The 18,935-nt window shown below is 41.6% G+C and overlaps 1 protein-coding gene across 5 annotated transcripts in view; it reads right to left on the bottom strand.

Moving 5' to 3' along the window:
* Positions 1-18,935, bottom strand: part of EFL1 (elongation factor like GTPase 1) — a 286,193-nt gene that overhangs the window by 56,158 nt on the left and 211,100 nt on the right. For all 5 annotated transcript variants that reach the window (XM_029574748.1, XM_029574744.1, XM_029574749.1 and 2 more), the window contains exons 17-18: positions 14,918-15,049; positions 12,178-12,325 (exon numbers count right to left, since the gene is read on the bottom strand). In XM_029574748.1, the coding sequence (XP_029430608.1) occupies positions 12,178-12,325; positions 14,918-15,049 (280 nt within the window). The remainder of the gene's footprint in view (positions 1-12,177; positions 12,326-14,917; positions 15,050-18,935) is intronic.

The raw sequence follows: 18,935 nt of genomic DNA, 5'->3' as shown, positions 1-18,935 counted from the left end.
TTCACTGACATGTGACAGCGAATGGACCAATCGGCAATAAGTGAAGGCGTAAATAAATTAAGTGCCTGACACATTAATATTGATTTATTCACGCCTTCACTTATTGCCGATTAGTCCCTTCACTGTCACATGTCAGTGAAAGGACCAATCACTTTTCAAAAGGTATTTACTACTTTTCTGTACATTTTTTTTTGGCCACTCAGAAATTAACGCCAGCTCTGTGCTAGGGGGTATACATTTTTCCCTAGCACATCTTTTTTTTAGCGCTGCGGTTCATTTGAATATAACACTGGGTCCCCGGGAGAGTTAGTTGGGCACACGTTAAGAAAGGGGGCACTCAGCATTGAGCACCCGCTTTCTACATGCCAATACTGCAACGGCCTATAAGCTTGTTCAAGTTGCGAGTAGCACATAGCATCATACTCTATATTTCAAGGAACGTGGGGGGTTTATATATTTAATTACAGCTCTTAAAAAACAGGTACATGTTCCATGGGTCATCCTGATGGCCCAGTAGTGATAATTCTATTCTGGAAAGCAAAACACAAGAACTTGAGTTTCAGGTCCTCTTCTCAAGTTGAAAAGCATCATCTGTAGCTGCCTTAGCAAGAAATTCAAATAATCTAGTTTTCAGGATATTCATAATGAATATACAAGAGATATTTGCATGTATCAACCGGATTATTAGTGCCAACGTATATACATTTCTCTCATGCATATTCATTATGTATAATCCTAAAAACCAGAAAAGTTTAACTAAATTAAGAACCACAGCCCTAAGAGTAACTAGGGAACAACACGAAAACTAACTCAAACAGGACTGCATTGTGAACCAAAGGCTTTCATTGTTGCATTTGGTCTATAATATCCATGGAAGAGAACACGAAATAAAACTTGTGAAATATGAAAGGCTGTGCGGGCAACGCTTGGACAGAACATGGTTGGAAAATGAGAAGCAAGAGACCCAAGGAGACAATAAAAATAGAAAAATGACTATAGCTAGGTGTTTTTGTTCAAAACGCAAGAGCTATTTTTACAAAACAGAGCAAAGAGGAATGAGGAGTGTAAAATAAATCAAGCCAACATCATAGTGATGCTGTTTTACATTGGGGTTCCATATGTTTCAGATTTGTACTGGACTTTTCCTCTTTAATATTACTGGAATCAGCATGAAACAATAATCAGTTGTCAAGTTTAATTAAATTCTACCAAAACATATGCATCACAGAAGATGCAGACTATCTTACAAGATGGAAATATTTCAATCATAACATGATTAAAATTAAAAAAAAAAAAAAGAAGACCATTAATCCCATCTAAAATTCCAGGATCTCTGGTGGTTAAAGGCTAGAAAATAAGGAACAGGGTAACCCGTGTTATCTTTAGGTGTAACATTTCTACAGACAGCTACTACCCTTAACAAAGGTATAGGGTTAACCTGCACAGAATGGCAGTTACTATATAGAAGGCATGGGGGTAACCTGCATGGAGCGGCAGTACTACCCTAAACAACTTGCTGGGCAGATTGGATGGACCACTGTGTCTTTTTCTGTGCCTGTTTACTATGTTACCAAGTAGATTAGGGTCAACCAGGGGTTTCATTTGGCAAGAGTATAATGATCATGATAATACAGAAACATAGAAATGGCAGCAGAAAAGGACCAACGGTCCATCCAGTCTGCCCTGCAAGCTTATGGTAGTTTCTGCACTTTTCAGTTTCCCAGACCATCAACGTCAGGGCCCTTGTTGGTTTTTGTTTGAGTCCAATTCCTCGTTACCGCCTGCCGGTAACGAGGAATTGGACTAACGAAGCAGAGATCAGTGTTGGAGTTGCATCATTGGTTAAGGGTAGTAACAGCTGTATCAGCAAGTTACCCCCATGCTTATTTATTTTCCCTGACCGCAAAATTCAGTGTCCTTGTTGTTTGCAGTCTGAATCCAATTCCCCTTTTCCCCTGCTGTTGAAGCAGAGAGCACTGATGGAGTATGGGTAGTAAGCGCCACACCAGCAAGTTACCCCCATGCACTCATTTCTTCATTTCCATCCTCTGACCTTTAAGGATCCACAGTGTTTATCCCATGCCCCTTTGACTTTTTTCATAGTTTTGTGTCTTCACCACCTCCTCTGGAAGGGCATTCCAGGCATCCACCATTCTCTCTGTGAAGAAATATTTCCTGGTGTTGGTTCTGAGTCATCCTCCCTGGAGTTTCATTTCGTGGCCCCTAGGTTCTACTGATTTCTTTCCAACAGAGAAGATTTGTTGTTGATTGTGCATCATTTAATCTTTTCAGGTATCTGAAGGTCTGTATCACATCCCCCGCTGCACCTCCTGTGCTCCAGGGTAGGTCCTTCAACCTTTCCTCATAAGTCATTTGATGGAGACCACCCACCAATTTGGTCGCCCTTCTCTGGACTGTCTCCATCCTGTCAATGTCCCTAATCTTTGCAATTTAGGACCTCCTTCATCAAAATGTTACCCAGTTACCACAGGTTCACAAACTGCCCAATTCTTGAAAGAACTAGAAGCTGAAAAGAGGAAAGCGTCTTAAATGTGCAGTCTGCAAAGCTGCAAATCAGAAAAATAAAATTCTACTCCCTCTGAGGGTTTAGGTTTCTAAGATATTTTGGTAATTTTCTGATGCCTCTTTACAAAAAAAATATTAAAGAGCAATGAAATGGGAATATAAAAGGGAGAACATTTCGGTTTCCAATAGTACGAGGCTCCACGATGTATTGTGTACGGGGAAGGAAGATGCATACACAAGCAATAGGAATAGGAAAAGGGCACTGGAGATGATCTGTTTCTGTGTGATACTGTACAAGATTCCTAAACGCTACTACTGGTGACAAGAATGAGTGCTTCGGCCTGCTCTGAAACAGTCCATATTCCTTGTGCACTATGCCATTATCAGAAGGATTGCTCACTGCTGTAGAAAGAAAGTTTTATCTGGGCTGGTCGCGTGACTTAGCTGCAGTGCAGGAGACTCAGGATAGGACTATCCCATCTGATAAGACTTGGGCTCATTGCACAAATGATGTGCTTAAGGTATCAGAAGGGAATAAAGACGAGTGCCATGACAGGAGTGGCCCCTGACGTTGGATGTACGGTCAGGGATTTGGTCTCAGAGGAGACTTCCTCTCCAGCCCTCGACCAGAAAGGAAACCTGCACGGAATTCTGTCAACCACATGGGCATAGAAAGAGTCAGAAGTATAGCAAGGAATTATTTAGGCTATTGTTCATATAATTCAAGCCCATGGAGGGAGGATGTGGAGGGAAAGTCTCAGCCATGGCAGAACGGCAACACCTGGTAGCCAGACTCGGGGTGCAAATGTACCAGGTTCTGGAAGAGGCTGAAATCTGTGGCCCCTGGGTACGGTTTGTTGCTGCACTGGCTGGGCTAGATGGGATTAAAAATGGGGCAAATTCCCTAATGATGCGAACAGAGGCTCATGGCACCATAGTCCAACAAAGGGCTGGTTCCAATGGAGCTATTTATTTATTTGGCTTCAAGTCATGCCTTTTCATTGGTAGTTTAAGGAGAGTTACAATTCAGGAACAGCAGTCAGTCCCCTGTCCCCAGAGGCTTTATAATCTAAGGGCCTTATTTACTAAGCATCTTTCCCACAGACAGAAATGGGAGAAAACCTTTAGTAAGGAGGCCTCTGATTTGTATCCAAGGTGATAAAGGGTGAAGTGACTTGCCCAAGATCACAAAGCGCATCAGCGGGATTTGAACCCTGGCTTCTTTGATTCTCAGTCTACCGCACTAACCAACAGGCAATGAAAGCTGAAAGCAACTGCCAAGTCATAACACAAAATAGTAATTCAAGAAACAGTGGCAAAATATGGAAGAGAGTACAAATTCATTCTTGGTATGGAAAATATGGGGGGAAAATATTTTGTGAGACTTCTCAATTCTTTACTTTCCCACAGATAATGGACTCGGTAAGGCCAATCTTCAATGCCATTTAACTAGATAACTTCAGGCCTATCCAGCTAAATTAAATTATTTCAATATTCAGCCGCATTCAGTGACTGGCACTTATCCAGATAAGTGAGGGCCAGGAGAAGGGTGTTCCGGAGCAGAGCTATAGCCGGATAATTGCTGATTTTCAACCTTATTCAGCTAAGGCAGCCAGATAAGTTAGACCTGTTATTCAGCTGGTCTAAAGTTAGCCAGATAAACTTCTCTTTAGCAGAACTAGGGATCACAATTTGAAACTCCAGGGAGGAAGACTTAGAACCAATGTCAGGAAATATCTCTTCACCGAGAGGGTGGTGGATGCCTGGAATGCCCTTCCGGAGGGATTTCAAAGGGGCATGGAATAAACACTGTGGATCCCTAAAAGGCTAGAGGATGGGAATAAATAAAAAAGCTAAACTGGCACGAAGCAGCAGTTACTACCCGTAAGAGAAACATGGGGTTAACCTGCACGAAGCGGCAGTTACTACCCGTAAGAGAAACATGGGGTTAACCTGCACGAAGCGGCAGTTACTACCTTGGGAAGCTTGCTGGCAGACTAGATGGACCATTTTGGTCTTTTTCTGCCGTCATTACTATGTTACTATATATATTAGCTAGCAGAGTATATTCAGATGTGCAGCTGCAGCACTGAATACCTCGGCCAAGTTAGCTGGATAAGTTTATCCGGCCAGCTTGCTCATGCAGATAGTGGCTGAACATGGACTCCAGTATCGCAATACCCTTTTGTAGAGGGCAAACTGCCTAAGTGATAGAATAACTCTAGCCAAAAGCCTAACACTTTGGTATAAATTTAATTTTTAATAAATCCATTCCTCCTCTTATTAAAGTCTCTGATTAAACTGTCTTGTGGCCTAGCTGTATCCTGCTCTTCTATCCACTTTACCTCTCACTGAGAGCAATGACGACAAGGATGACCTTAGAAGCGTTCAAGGTCATCACTTTCAGTCATCTACGGACGAAGAGGAAAAACCTTAGGTGGAAATGTTGGTGGGTCCAGAGTCTATTTGAGGCTCTGCCACACAAAACAGAAAACGGTCTTTCCTATGTAAAGTGATCACACAAAACTGATGAATCAGCTCCTAAGTGCTCCCTAGGTCAGAATCTGACTGCTGCATTTTATTAACTGTTAAAAAACAAGAAGGTATATTCAAAATAATTTCGTTTGAAAATGAAAGCAGGGATTTATTAGAAAGTGCCAAGCAGAAAAAAAATATTTAACTATGTAAAATACTTTAGTTTTGAGACAAGCTGAATAAATATTCTGATAGAAAGGCCAGGAATTCATGCACCAAGCATATACATCAATTAGTTTTTGTTTAAAAGAGAATTAATTTAGGTAAACAAACCTCAATATAAAACATGGATTATATGAATAAGGGGACAATTTTTTAACTTTCTGCCTAAATACAAAAATCCGTGGCTACCTTGGGGTTTACATGCAATGCCATTTGTCCCTCTAAGTTTGGAGTTAGCCAGACAATTGACAATATTTCAAACTCCCACGGCACTGACGGGTCCCAAGACAGCTGGATACCTGTTTATTCAGCTAAAAAGTTATCTGGCAAGCCCAGGGGCATTCTGGGGCAAAGCTGGCTATGTTAAGCGAATAAACAGCCAAGAGCAAGTTGGATAAAGTCTGACATGGCTGGGAATATTCAGGGGATGGAACGGCTCTCTTTTGCAGAAAAGCTATAGGAGTTAGTGATCTTCAGCTTGGAAAAGGGATGACTAAGAGGGGATGTGAGGGAAGTTGATAAAATCATAGGTGGAACAGGTAAATAGGGAGAATGGCACTTTACCCATTTCAAATAAAACTAAAACAAGGGGACATGCCAAGTAACTAACAACTAGCAGATTAAAAAAATAAACCGTAGAAAGTATTTTTTTCACTCAGTGCATAATCAAGCGGTGAAATCTGTTGCCAGAGAACGTGGCCAAAGTGGCTAGTGCAGCAGGGTTTAAGAGAGGTTTGTTTGGCCACGTTCCTAGCAGAAAAGTACCTAAACAATTATTAGCCAGGCAGACTTGGGAAGACCATCTCTTACCTCCGAGTGTGAGCAACAAAGAAATAGAGCTACTTTTTGAGATTTTCAGGATACTTGTGACTCAGACTGGCCACAGTCCGTGACAGGATGCTGACCCAACACGGCATAATTTATGATCTTATGATGCTCCACAGATATGAAGCTCTTTGCCTTCAAAAGGTGCAAATGGATTTAAGTAGGCTACCACACAAAGTGCCACTTTGTTCTCTGAAGGTGCTCGTTTAAACCGTAGCCCAAGGATGGACTATCAGATGCCACTGTGCTCAGTTAATAAGTCTAGTAACATGAATGTTGCAATAAAAGCATGTCTATAACCCGATACCACAGGGAGCTATTGCAGAAGCTCTGACAAAGCGATACAAGATGCGAAAGGAGGGCTGGGATAATCCCTGTAAGTGTCATTTGCTGACTTTTTAGGGAGTCGAATACTTTTGCAAGCCACTGTATATATTTTGGTTTTCCTAAGTACAATATGGTCAGCATTCGCACAGCGCCCAGGGCAGGAGCTGTACTGCCAGTCATAATTTCTCTCTGCTAACTATTCTGAAGGCATAAGGAATTAAATACAGGTGCACCACCAATGCAGTCTAAAAAACACTCTTTCCTAAAATTTAAACCGTGGAGGCGACAGCCTGCTTGCAGTTTTTGGAAATATATTCTAGACATTTTCAGATCTACCCGATCTACTTCGCCGAAGAGCACATATGAAAAGCAAATCCTCTCCTACGGCCCACATCAGTCAGTGAAAACCCCTCCAAGAATCTTGCTCTGTGCCCTTGTCCCATCTTCCCTCTGCCACTCTGTGCAGTTCTAGGTTTAGCTGAGAGACAGCAGAGGAAAATGTAAGAAAGAGATTTTAGCCATATACCACTGTCTTGCCACACAACATCTTTTAAGATCACATTTCTGGATTTCCTGCCCATTAATCACTGCCACAAGCTACCCTGTAGGCACTGACTTTAAGTCTAGCTTTCTGTGAAAGGTTTTAAACTGGTTTTGCCAGATTCATTCTACTGTATTTGAAGGAGTTTTAAACAGTTATGACCTATGATTGATGTTCCCCGAGAGTATAGATCTCCAGATCCCTCCTTTCAGCTGCTAATTAAACATGTTTTATTTTCATGAGAATCATTCTTGTATGAGAGTCAAGGACCTTCTTTCCACTTTCAGGTACCAAACTGCATGGCTTTGTGTCCTCCAAGTATGGGCTAATTTTCAGTAAGTCTTGACTAATTACTGTGACATTACATTTAAGGTAAAACAAGTGGGTAAGTGCCTTTTCTCATATAGAAAAATGGATTGCATCAGGTGGAAACTACAGAGCTGAAGGAATCTCTCTTTTGGTACAAGGCAGATACATCTACGCTACTTCTCTCAACTGAGAAGTGACATCTGGACACCTGCATTTGTAATCTTTGCCCATCCTTTCCTCCTCCTAGAGGAAACCAATAATACTCAGTTTCTAATGAAAAGGTGAAGCCAGTAGAAAAGCTTGGCCTCTTAAAAGGCCAAATAGCAAAGGGATTTTAGCAAAACAACTCAAGAGTTACCAGTCTAGATTCTCGGGCGAAAACTGTTCCCTGTAAGAGTGGGTAAATATGCCTGCCTGCAGCTAACTGGGTCATCCGTAGGCACGTATAGCACAGAGGGGAAACAAATGTGTAAATCTACGTGCGGTGTCCTGCTCCCATTCGACCACTCGTAGGTATGGCAGCTGCAAAGTGGACACGACTTGACCCCCACGGACCTTGCAGGCAGTTTTTAAAGGGACACTACGAAGTCCAGAGGCACAAAAGGGTCCACTTACTTTGTAGCAATGTAGGCAGCTGAAAATTGCCCCCACAGACAGATGCTCATTCTTGGCAATAAAAAGTTCAGAGAAGTAAATCCTTCTAGCGTTCATGTCAAGAACTGTTCTTGCATAAACTTTTGATTCTGGGTAAATCCTGAACGGCAGATGCAGTTACAGAAAATCACATTTTCAACTTAGTTTGCACAAATGAGAAAGTGATTTTTTTTTTGTCCTTTTGGGAGATTTAAAATCTTCCCTAAAGATTTCTTGACAAAGGCACCATTGGACCAGCACCATCCTGTTACATTTACCAAAGAGACAGACTCCCCTTTTCTTCTCCATTGTAGATTACATTATTCTAAACTATGCAGAGAGTCAAAAGTCACGTTACTGGGACACTGAAGTGGTATCTTCTTTGTCCAGGTTATAAGTTAAACCTCTTGTGGATTATCTATTGACTGGAAAAATCAAAATGTTATTAAAAAAAAAAAATCCTCTCAACAATTCAGATTTAGTTTAAATCACTCAGTGGTTTCCTCTCCAATAACTGGTTCTTTGTCATGAATCACTAAGTCCTCAGCTTTGATTAAACTAAAACGATTCATTCAGATTCCTTATCTGGAATAATTTAGAAACATACTAACAGGGGTTTATGCTTCTCACTCACTCAGTCTAGACTTCTACCTTATCTGTCAAAGATGTCTTAAAAAAAATCTACAGTCCTGCCTCTGACTACAACTGGTGGTCTCAGTCCAATTCAGGGGCTATAGTAGAAGGGTTTATATTGTGGCCCTCTCTCAGATTTCTACAAATCTGCAAATTCTGCTGCACACCTTGTCAGTGCTTTGGGACAAGGACAAGAGGAGAGAGAAAGATAGAACTGCTTGGCCATTGGGCTGTAACACTACTGTGCAGTTCTAAGCCCTCCTTTGCAGGAGAAACTATTATGCTTATTAATCTAAATATAGCATTCAAATTATATTTTCAGTTTGAAAATAGCAATAAAACACCCCAATAAAAACCAATCCAGCCATAAGGTGGAAAAAAGCGGATGGCTGCTGACACACTCCAGATGATAACGGATGTTCATCAACATCCCCATGCAGATGGCATAACCACATGTGAGAAATGTCTAAAGACATCCCCCCGGATCACCAATACACACTGAAAACTATTACAGAATCAATCAAATTCACCCTGACACACAAATACTTCCGTTTAATGACAACATCTATCATGGGTACTACCAGGTTGGCACCACAGTATATCAACCTTTGTACGACAGAACTGGAACAGACACTTTAGAATAAACAGACTGGACCCTTTCAATATTACCAGTATATCAATGGCTTATGATTTGTACAGAAGGAGAAGAGACTCTCAAATAATTTCACAACTCCTTTAAAGCACTTAATCCTTCAGAGAGGGTCAACATTTTGGATATCTTAATTTCTATGAACAATGGCCATCAGCAAACACCTGCATACAGGAAATTGACCGCCAGATGCACTTACCTTCACAGTCCCAGCTTTCACCCTTAGTATAATGGACTTTTTGTATCCAGTGTCAAGCCACATGGTAACACCGTCTACGCTCTAATCCAAAAGACAGGGATGAACGCCTCAAAAGTCCCAACTGAATGTTTGAAACACAGGGAGGATAACTTTCCTACCTATTCACATTACTGCACGTGCACGCACAAGTGGATGCGAGCAGATTTATCTTAGACCTTTTATGCAGTTTATAAAATACTGGGTACTTATGCTCTGAAAGCATGCGCCTATGTTTCAGAAGGCATATATGTTTCTACTGCAATGAAAGCGCTTCCTTTTTCCACTTATTTTAGAAACACACACACATATTTAAGGTGCATAAACAAAATACAGAACGCGTATGTGAAAAGCAGGCATTTTATGACGTGTGGGCATATAAATACTTTCATGTGCGCATGTTTGAAATCACAAGTTCGCCAATACCTCTGCCAGTTCACCTAGACCCTCCAGCACTTCATCCTGAACCTCCACCAGTTTACCCAGACCTCCCAGCCAAAAACTGCAGATAACAGACAAGTCCTATATCAATTGCACTAGTTAACAGGTGTAAGACTACACAAATAAGCTAGATAATTTATATGCGACTATCTCTTATACAATAGCAATTTCTGCAATACCTCTTGACCCCACCTGAAAACACCCATAGACCGCCCCCTTTTAGTGCCGCTATATGTGCGCTAGAAACCAAAAACGTGCCCGTATTTTTCGATGTTTATAAAATAGCATGTATTCACATATGGAGACTTACGTGCAGAAATGCAAATTTTCCACACATAACCTCTTTGAAAATTTACTGAAAAGGCTACAAAAAGACTGCTTGTTCACGTCAAATACCCCGGACAAATCTACTGCAATACAAAGAAAGGAAAACCGCAGAGCTGTAAAGATTAAGGAAAATCATGGTTTAGCCATTACTCCGGGAGAATGAATCACTGAAAGAAATATTCCCTGTTCCACCAGTATTGGCCTTCAGCAACCACTTAATCTGAAGCAAAACTTAGTGGGGGGGGAAAGAAAAAAAAAAACAAAACAAACCCAAGCTTTTAACAGAAGCTCAGAAAGAAGAAAATAGCACTTACCCCTGCAATGTTCCACCCTGTAAGCGGTGGCAGCACATATCGCAGGAGCCCCACAATCACCCACATGAGAAAAACATTCATCATAAGGGGATCCGACCCTTTCTTCTCCTCTAATGTCGGGCATATTATTCAATGCAGAAAATGAGAAGAAGCAAGTCACATTGGTAAGACAGGCCAGACATTAAAGTCAAGAGTCAATTCACACAGACATGAAATCAAACACCACACAGAAGACAAAGGTGCCAACTCCATGGGGGAACACAGCTCCAACCAGACCACTGCTTCAATGACCTTATGACCAGGATAATTAAAGGAAAAAATTAAAACAATCCAGGAATGCAAGACTTTTGAAGTTCAAATGATCAGACGCTTCGGAACTGACAAAAGAGGACTCCACAAAGACCTACGTTTCTTGTCACATTATGAACCTTAAAATGTTACTGCCTGACGTGTTCTGATCACCCACCAAAGCCCCTTCCCTCTACGTCTTCACCCTAGCATTAGAATGCCTTTTATGATTCATTACATTTCCTGGTAATGTCATCTTTTGCTCATTCTGTTCTGACCTAAAGAGTGGATTAGTTCTCGAAAGCCAGCCAAGAAATGCATCGTTAGGCCAATAAAAAGACATCACCTTATATATTTTTTGCTGTTTTTCTTTCTCTGCATCATCTTTCATGTTATTGTTCCAAACCAATACAGAGAAACAAACCACAATTCCACCTGCTCTGGAACAATGTGCTCCAGAAGTGATAATTCACTTTTTTCTTTTTTTTAAATTACAATCATGAGTGAATCAGATTTTCCACTCAATTACCCTTTCACTTCCCCACTTCCACCCTAACTGGATTTTCACTCCACTTGTCCCTTTGGATGTTATCTGGAAAGATCCAGCAGAAATCAGAGAGGCAGTGAGGAAGGAGTCAAGACTTTCACACATTAGGGGCCTGTGCAATACAATGTGCTCAGCGCACTGTATAACCCACAGCTGGACGCGGGTTGTATAGGCGCTAACTAATCCCCTTATGCAATAAGGGAATTAGCGCCTCTACAACGTGCATCCAAAGTGGAGTGAATCTAATAGCGCTCATCACATGCAAATGCATGCGAATGAGGCTATTAGGCATTCACTCCTGATGCAAAAAGAAAAGTGCGCCTAGAATGCACATTTAGCGATCAGAAATTAACGACTCCCTGAGCGCTCTTAAAACTAGTATAGAAAAGCAGAAAAAACTGCTTTTCTGTAATGCCTCCTACTTAATATTGTTGCGATATTAAGTAGGAGGGGAATAAAAACTAAATAAAGTTTAAAAAAAAAGTTAAAAAAAAAAAAACAAAACACTGGCAGTAGGGTTGCAGGAAACGGATGCTCAACTGACAAGCGTCGTCCGTTTCCTGACCCCCCCCCACCCCCCCGGCTGTGCGGAGTTTAGGAAACCAGATGCCGATAAACTTGGCGCCTGCTTTCCTAGCAGGTGGACGGCCGACGCCGACCGGGTTCTCGTTAGCAAGGAGAGGATGATGGCAGAGGTACAACCTCCAGAATGAGACACTGGTGGCTATCGCCAAATTCCAGGTGGATTTACAGCTATAAAAATACATATTTAGGACCCAAGAGCGATGCAAATAGAATTTTGGAAAAAGAGAGCTTGCCCTGACCAAAAAAAAAAAAAAAAAATCATTGAGAAGTGGAAAGCCACTGGATCTGGTTTTTCCTAACCTTTCCTGCAAGTCATCCAAGCAGCGCTGCAGATGAACTTCCCCTGCAGTGACAAGGACATGTTCTCCCGTCTCCTGAATTAAAACTTCCACACAGGGATCAGCTTGGTTTAAAAGTTTCATTCCCCTCACCAGCTGAGGCATCTCACCTGGGCAGAAGACAAAAAAAAAAAAAAGCATCACACAGTTTCCTGCACCAGCCTTGTGTTAAAATGTGCAAAGAATTTGCTAATTTATGATAAAAGACCAGATCTTTGTGCCACTAGGCTGGCCAAGCAATACACTTTGCTGCCACACAACTTGCCCGGCAATATAACAGAGAGGTAAGACCGGTTTCTCAACCCAGTCCTCGGGAAACACCTAGCCACAATGAATATGCATGAGGTAGATTTGCATACCCTGGTGGCAGTGAACGCCAGTCTCTCCCATGCATATTCACTGAGGGTATCCTGAAAACCTGCCTGGCAAGGTGCGTCCCAAGGAATGGGTTGAAAACCTCTGGGTTAAGAAGATAGACGGAGCTTAGAAGTCTAGACAGAATGTTATTTCCACCATTTAATTAGTGACCTTGACATAATCAATTAGCCTATCAATACGCAAATTAGAAGATGAGTTTTTCAAGGCAGATACCTTTTATGGCACTATATAAATGGACACTTTAAAAATATAATGAGGCAAAACTCATGAATGAAGCTTAACCTGGAGATTGCCATAGCTCTGAGTCGACAAAAAAAAGGGTGCCCCCAAATGACCGGTACAGAGCCAAAAGTGGTCAGAGACAGCAAGGGCCTGCTTATTCCTGCCCTTCCAAGGGACGAGGACAGCAGGCACGTGTAAAGTTTAACAAACCACTCTTTCCACTTTGAGTGCATACTGCAGGAGGAGAGGAAGGGAGATTATAGTTAACCAACAGTTACAGTACAGTGCGCTCCAGCGGAGCGCACTGTTAACCCGCGATTGGACGCGCGTTTTCAACGCGCTAGCTTTACCCCTTACTCAAATGCATGTTGATGGCCCTATTAGGTATTCCCACGCGATTTAGAAATGAAAATGTGCAGCCAAGCTGCACATTTTAACTTTCATAAATTAGCGCCTACCCAAAGGTAGGCGTTAATTTCTCCGGGCACAGGAAAAGTGCACAGAAAAGCAGTTTTTACTGCTTTTCTGTGCACCCTCCTACTTAATATCATGGCGATATTAAGTCGCAGGTCCCGAAAGTTAAAAAAAAGTTAAAAAAAAATTTTGAAATGGGCTCACGGCTCGAAAACCGGACGCTCAATTTTGCTGGCGCCCGGTTTCCGAACCGGCGGCTGTCAGCGGGTTTGAGAACTGATGCCGGCAAAATTGAGCGTCGGCTGTCAAACCCGCTGACAGCCGCCACTCCTGTCCAAAAAGAGGCGCTAGGGACGCGCTAGTGTCCCTAGCGCCTCTTTTTGCCACGGGCCCTCATTTGAATACAGAATCTCCCGCTCTCCCGCGACCTTTACTGTATCGGCCCGCAAAAGAGACACAAGGAGTGCCAACACAGACTCCAGTCTCAAACAAAGGATCTAATCTCCATAATAGCTGCAGAGGAATTCAGTAATGTCTGCATGATGACTACTTAGCCACAAAACCTTTCCCTCCATTATTACTCACTTGATTAAACGCTCTTCTCAGATTATTCTTCCCAATCTTTCCTGTGCATAGCACAGTGTCAGAAGCTGCTAAATTGTGATGTGCTTAATTTTAAAAGTAACCAGAAAAGTGCACAATTTTAGATATGCAAAATTTAAGGAGCGATGCTAGTTAGTGCAGCTGAAATTACATGGCAGATATCTGGATGCAACGAACAGCGCTTACTCACCCTTTACATAACCGCTCTGGCAAGCATTAAGGAGCCTCAGGCTCTACACAGAAGCCGACGACTGCTTACATAAGAAAGTCAAATGCTGTAAAAAGCCTAGAACTTCTCTGAAAGCACCGCAGGCTTGTTAAAGAAGCAATTCAATGTGTTAAACTGTGCGCTAAATATTGCTTTGAATAAGAAAACAACAAATAAACAGACCCAAGAGAATGCTGGTGTATTCCATTGTCTTTTGGGTCTCCTCTACCTTAGGTCTATTCAAAAAGCAATTTTATTTGTCCGCTGGTCTGGTGAAAAAGAGGGACATGAAACCAGGACACGGCAGAATTTGGCCATAATTTCAGGAGGATTTCAATACCTTTTAAGCCGCCTGCAGAAGAACAGAGCGCTACTGAACAGTGTTATATGGGCACATAAAATAAATCTGCATCTCGACAGGCTAAAGCAAAAGTACCTTTTGTGAAAATATCAGCTTGCCTATTGCCTCCCTTAGGGTCTTTTTTTAAATCCCCAAATTCTCCAGTATCTTACATTTTATATTTGTGAAATTACACGTCGCACCTTTATTGTGCTCATACTCCCACATACTTTGATGAGGTTGCTGTCTGACCACTCGTGCTGTAGTCATACATTGCACACGCTAGGATGGCAGTAACCCACCACTGCTTATTTAGAGCAATAAAAACAGAAGGGCTAGGGGACAGAGGGGCTGTAGCAATGTAATTTCTCCTCGGAAAGGAAGCAGGAATAAAGAGCAGGGCCCTGATGGCTTTGTTTGCTGGCTCTTATCATTAACACAGTGTTTTTGGTCGTACTGCTGCTTCAAAGCTCCAAGATTTGAAGTGTGATAGCTATTAAACACTGCATCACTCCTTTTAAGAAATAATTAGCTTACTTGGATGTTTTGGTTCAACAGCAACTCTTACAATTGGTGCAGCTTCAAAGTTCAGAGGTGTGAATGGGGAGCAAGCAGGGGATGTTGACAGTGTTGCTGACTTCAGCACCAACTCCTCCAGGCCTCCAATACCTGATAAAAACACAGTAAACAAAGATGAGCAAAAATAGAGGAGAGCTGGATGGTAGTAAAAAGCCATTCCTTATATTCTATCAACACGGCACTCATGCCTGATCTTGTTAAGTAAACATTTTTAAGGAGGCTCCATAGGACTGCAATAGAAGTTGCCATTTCCTATCAACAGATTTGGTGCTACTTAAATTATTTTATGGCTAACCAACAGAAGCCGTGGTTCACTAAGCGAGGGGAGAAGCACTCATCTACTTCCCATACATGCAGGATGCACAGTGGCTACAAACACAGTACACAGCAGTAGGTAAGAGAAATTTCTACCCAACGTATTGTGACAAATTACAAAGCATGATATCTAGTAAGCAAGAATATTCACCCTACAAAGTTACCTATAGGCTATTTTATTTTTAAGCCAAAGTACTACACCCTTAAGAGCAGCCATGATGCAAAAAAAAAAAAAAAAGTGTCCCTAATGCCACCAGAACTTGTGCCAGCTACTCCATATTGGCAGTGATGATACAACATTCACTAACACGGCTGCTCTCAGGAGCATAAAGGTCCTATAAGGCTATAGCTAATCATTTTACAAAATGTAACTTAAAAGTGGAATTAGATGTATCAGTGCTACTACAGTTGCCATGTGGCTCTCTAAAGCCCTTCTCACTGTGCTGCCTATACATACGTTTCTTATAGTTGAAAGAATTATAGTTCTTATAGTTGAAAGAATTATTTATTATATTTTATTTATATATTTATTGCTCCGTTCACCCCTTCTTTATTTTCCTACTCCAAGTTAAGGCTTCCTTGTTATAATGTAACTGTATGCTCCGTATCTCTTGTTGATTGATTAATTGTATACTCTGCTTAGTTCATTGTAAACCGAATTGATTTGATTTGTATCAAGAAAGTCGGTATATAAAAGCCTTAATAAATAAATAAAATAAATAAAGATCAGAAGAGGCGTCTACTGACATGTCACATTTCATTTCTCCTCTGCCTTTCGTTTTTTCTGGTTAGTCTGTGATATCAGCTGAGATGATGTAATAAGACAGGATGAGTGGTGTCCCTTTGGGACACCACTCATCCTGTCTTATTACATCATCTCCCCCCACCACACATTGGTGGGGGGAGTGGTTATTTTCAAAGGGACTTCTGGGTGTAAAACATTGCTTTACATGCAGAACTGGCCCTTTTACAAAACTGCCCATCTGACACTTGTCACGTCTGTGCATATGTTTATCCCCACTGATGGGAGGCGTGCCTAGGGGTGGGGCTTGGACTTACACACATACTTTGTAGCCTTTGACAGTGTACACGCATGTTTTCGGGAACACAGTAGGTGTAACTTCTGCGAGGTAGATTCGGTGGGACAATTTTCCAAGTAGGCTTGTGTGATTTGAAAGCTGGTGTAATTTATCCTGAGGGTGATTTTGTGACAGCCTGCAGAAATTTGTGGGCTGTTGCATGCAGCAATTTAAAAAGCAGACCTACCTCCATAAGGGCCTGATTTACTAAGGCTTCTCTCCCATTTTGTGTCTATGGGGAAAATGCTTAGTGAATGAGGCCCTACATTTGCTTTGAAAATTAACCCTGGCAAAACTACCCATGCACAGTCACACCCACTAATTTTCATGGGTAGTTTAGGCCAGAGAACTTTTTTTTTTTTTTTTTTTTTTTTTTAAATAAAGCAAAATAAATTCATAAATGAGAAACCTGTCCAGACCCCAGACCCGGAATGCCTCTTCTGGCTGCGGGTAAATGTATCTACATAGATGGTTTATGCATGTATATTTACTCACCTAGCAGGCAGGTAATTTTGTATTATGCCATTTCTGCGGGGAAATAGTTGGGAAAATTACTTGTGTCAGCACGGATAGCAAATAATTTGACATAAGGGTTCCGTGACTGTGACCAGAAACAAGGCTCCCCCATCATCAAACCACCTCCAAATTGTAGACTTCCCATCAAGACCAGACCTCTTATCATTCTGGAGGGTCCCGATCTTCACTTAGAGAAGGAATATGAAAGCCCTCCTGCTGGCACTGTGCACACCACCAACTGCTGATGAAGACCGGGACCCCCCAGAATGGTAAGGAAACACTACAGTGGGGATGGTTGTTGGAGGTAATGTTGATGTTGAGGGGAGGGGTGAAGTTGGGTGGGGAATCCTGATGCAGAGGCCCTGATGTTGACGGGGGGGGGGGGGGGGGGGGGGGGGAGAGGAGAGCTTTGATGAAGGGGGAGAACCTTAATAACTGAAATGAATGTGAAGGGCGGAGGTCGATCTGGATTGGGGATCAGGGCCTTGATTTGGGGGGCAGGGGCCTGAATCAGACGTAGAACTGATCTTGATTGGGAGGGGGAGAAGCGGTGGTGGTTAGGGGATGAAATCCCATTTCACTTTGGGCTAGTTAGCACAGGGGATTTTGAGATGCAGCGTACATGTTATCATTGTGTGCACATTAACACCAATTCAAAGATTACATTTCAGGCAAGGTTTTATTTTGTATGTTTTCTTGATTCTTATGTTTTATTGTTTATTTATTACAACCATCCTACTATAGTCCGCTTATCACAGTTCTGCTATAAGCAGAAAATACATTAAAAAAATTAAAAAGGCTTTAATGGATGCCCAATAAATAGTACATGGAGCAAAATTTGCTGTGTTTTCATAAGGCATTTTTATTAAGTAATGCTTATTTGTAAATGTAATTATTCTATTGTTTTAGATAGGGTACAGCTAACTCTATTAAGCTATTTCAGATTGCCCTGTAGGGATTGTAGAGATGAGCAGACCATATGGTCTTTTTGTGCCACCATGTTTCTATGTATTGTTGGTTTTTTGAAGGCAGGTGGCAATTGCGGGGTTTAATAATATTTTAGTGCTATATTGAATCTGTAGTTATGTTTTTATTTTGTTTTATTATTATGTAAAACTTTTAATTTTATATGTTGCAACCCATTTTGAGTGCATTGGTGCAAGAGGAGTAAGATACTCAATCCCAATAAATAAATGGAGGACAGCATTTTAGATTGTTTAGTATGCATCCTCTAAAGCCTTATTTGTATCTCACGTTCCATCAATTGCTCCCGGGTACCTGATAATTTTAGAGTGTATTCATTAACGGCCTTGGAACCCAGTTTAGCATGCACACTAGGCCATACCCAGTTCAGCAAGTGAACTAAGTTTTACTGCATAGGCCCCCACTATTGGCAAAACCCTTTAGTACTTCACTTTCAGCATATGTTATGGTGCAGCACACCAAGTAACACAATTGCTAAATGAGTTGTTGGCTTACCCCTTGTTTGAGCTTTATACCTAGCCCTAGTTAAAGTTAGCCAATCTAGACCAGGGTTCGCTTATCCTTAATAAGCCTTGGTCTTCCTGTGTTGTATCCCAATATCATCCTCCCTGTTGATTTCCAGGTTCCTGTCTACTATCTGCTTTTTTTGCTTCAGTGCTCTCTCAATTTCCTGCATGTAACACAAAGATTTCCGGTTTCTTCTTTGAATATACTGTATCTCCTTTGGTAACGCAATACAATTGCTGCTGACCTGGCTCCTGCCATGCATATACAGGAAAAATTTGTAATAATCTACTGCATGTCACACATATGCACATGCAAGTGTGACCTAACTACACACCCATCCTAGACACACACACACATACACACTTGTATTGTAATAATGGTTCCCACAATCCATATAAACACATACACAGTGAAACTCCACTTAATTCTCCCAAATTAAAACTCTTTTTCAAAACTCCCTTTTCGAGCAATCCAATCCTAAGCTACCATAAAGTCTAAAGAGAGTTAGCATGATTGCCTAACTCTGCTCCAAAGATGGAAAAAACAGAAACAGCAGGCTTATTTCACATCGGGAC

The sequence above is a fragment of the Rhinatrema bivittatum genome, chromosome 13 (assembly GCF_901001135.1).
Source record: "Rhinatrema bivittatum chromosome 13, aRhiBiv1.1, whole genome shotgun sequence".
Taxonomy (NCBI): Eukaryota; Metazoa; Chordata; class Amphibia; order Gymnophiona; family Rhinatrematidae; genus Rhinatrema; species Rhinatrema bivittatum.
Note: the sequence above shows the minus strand (reverse complement) of the source record. Positions and strands in the feature narration are given on the sequence as shown.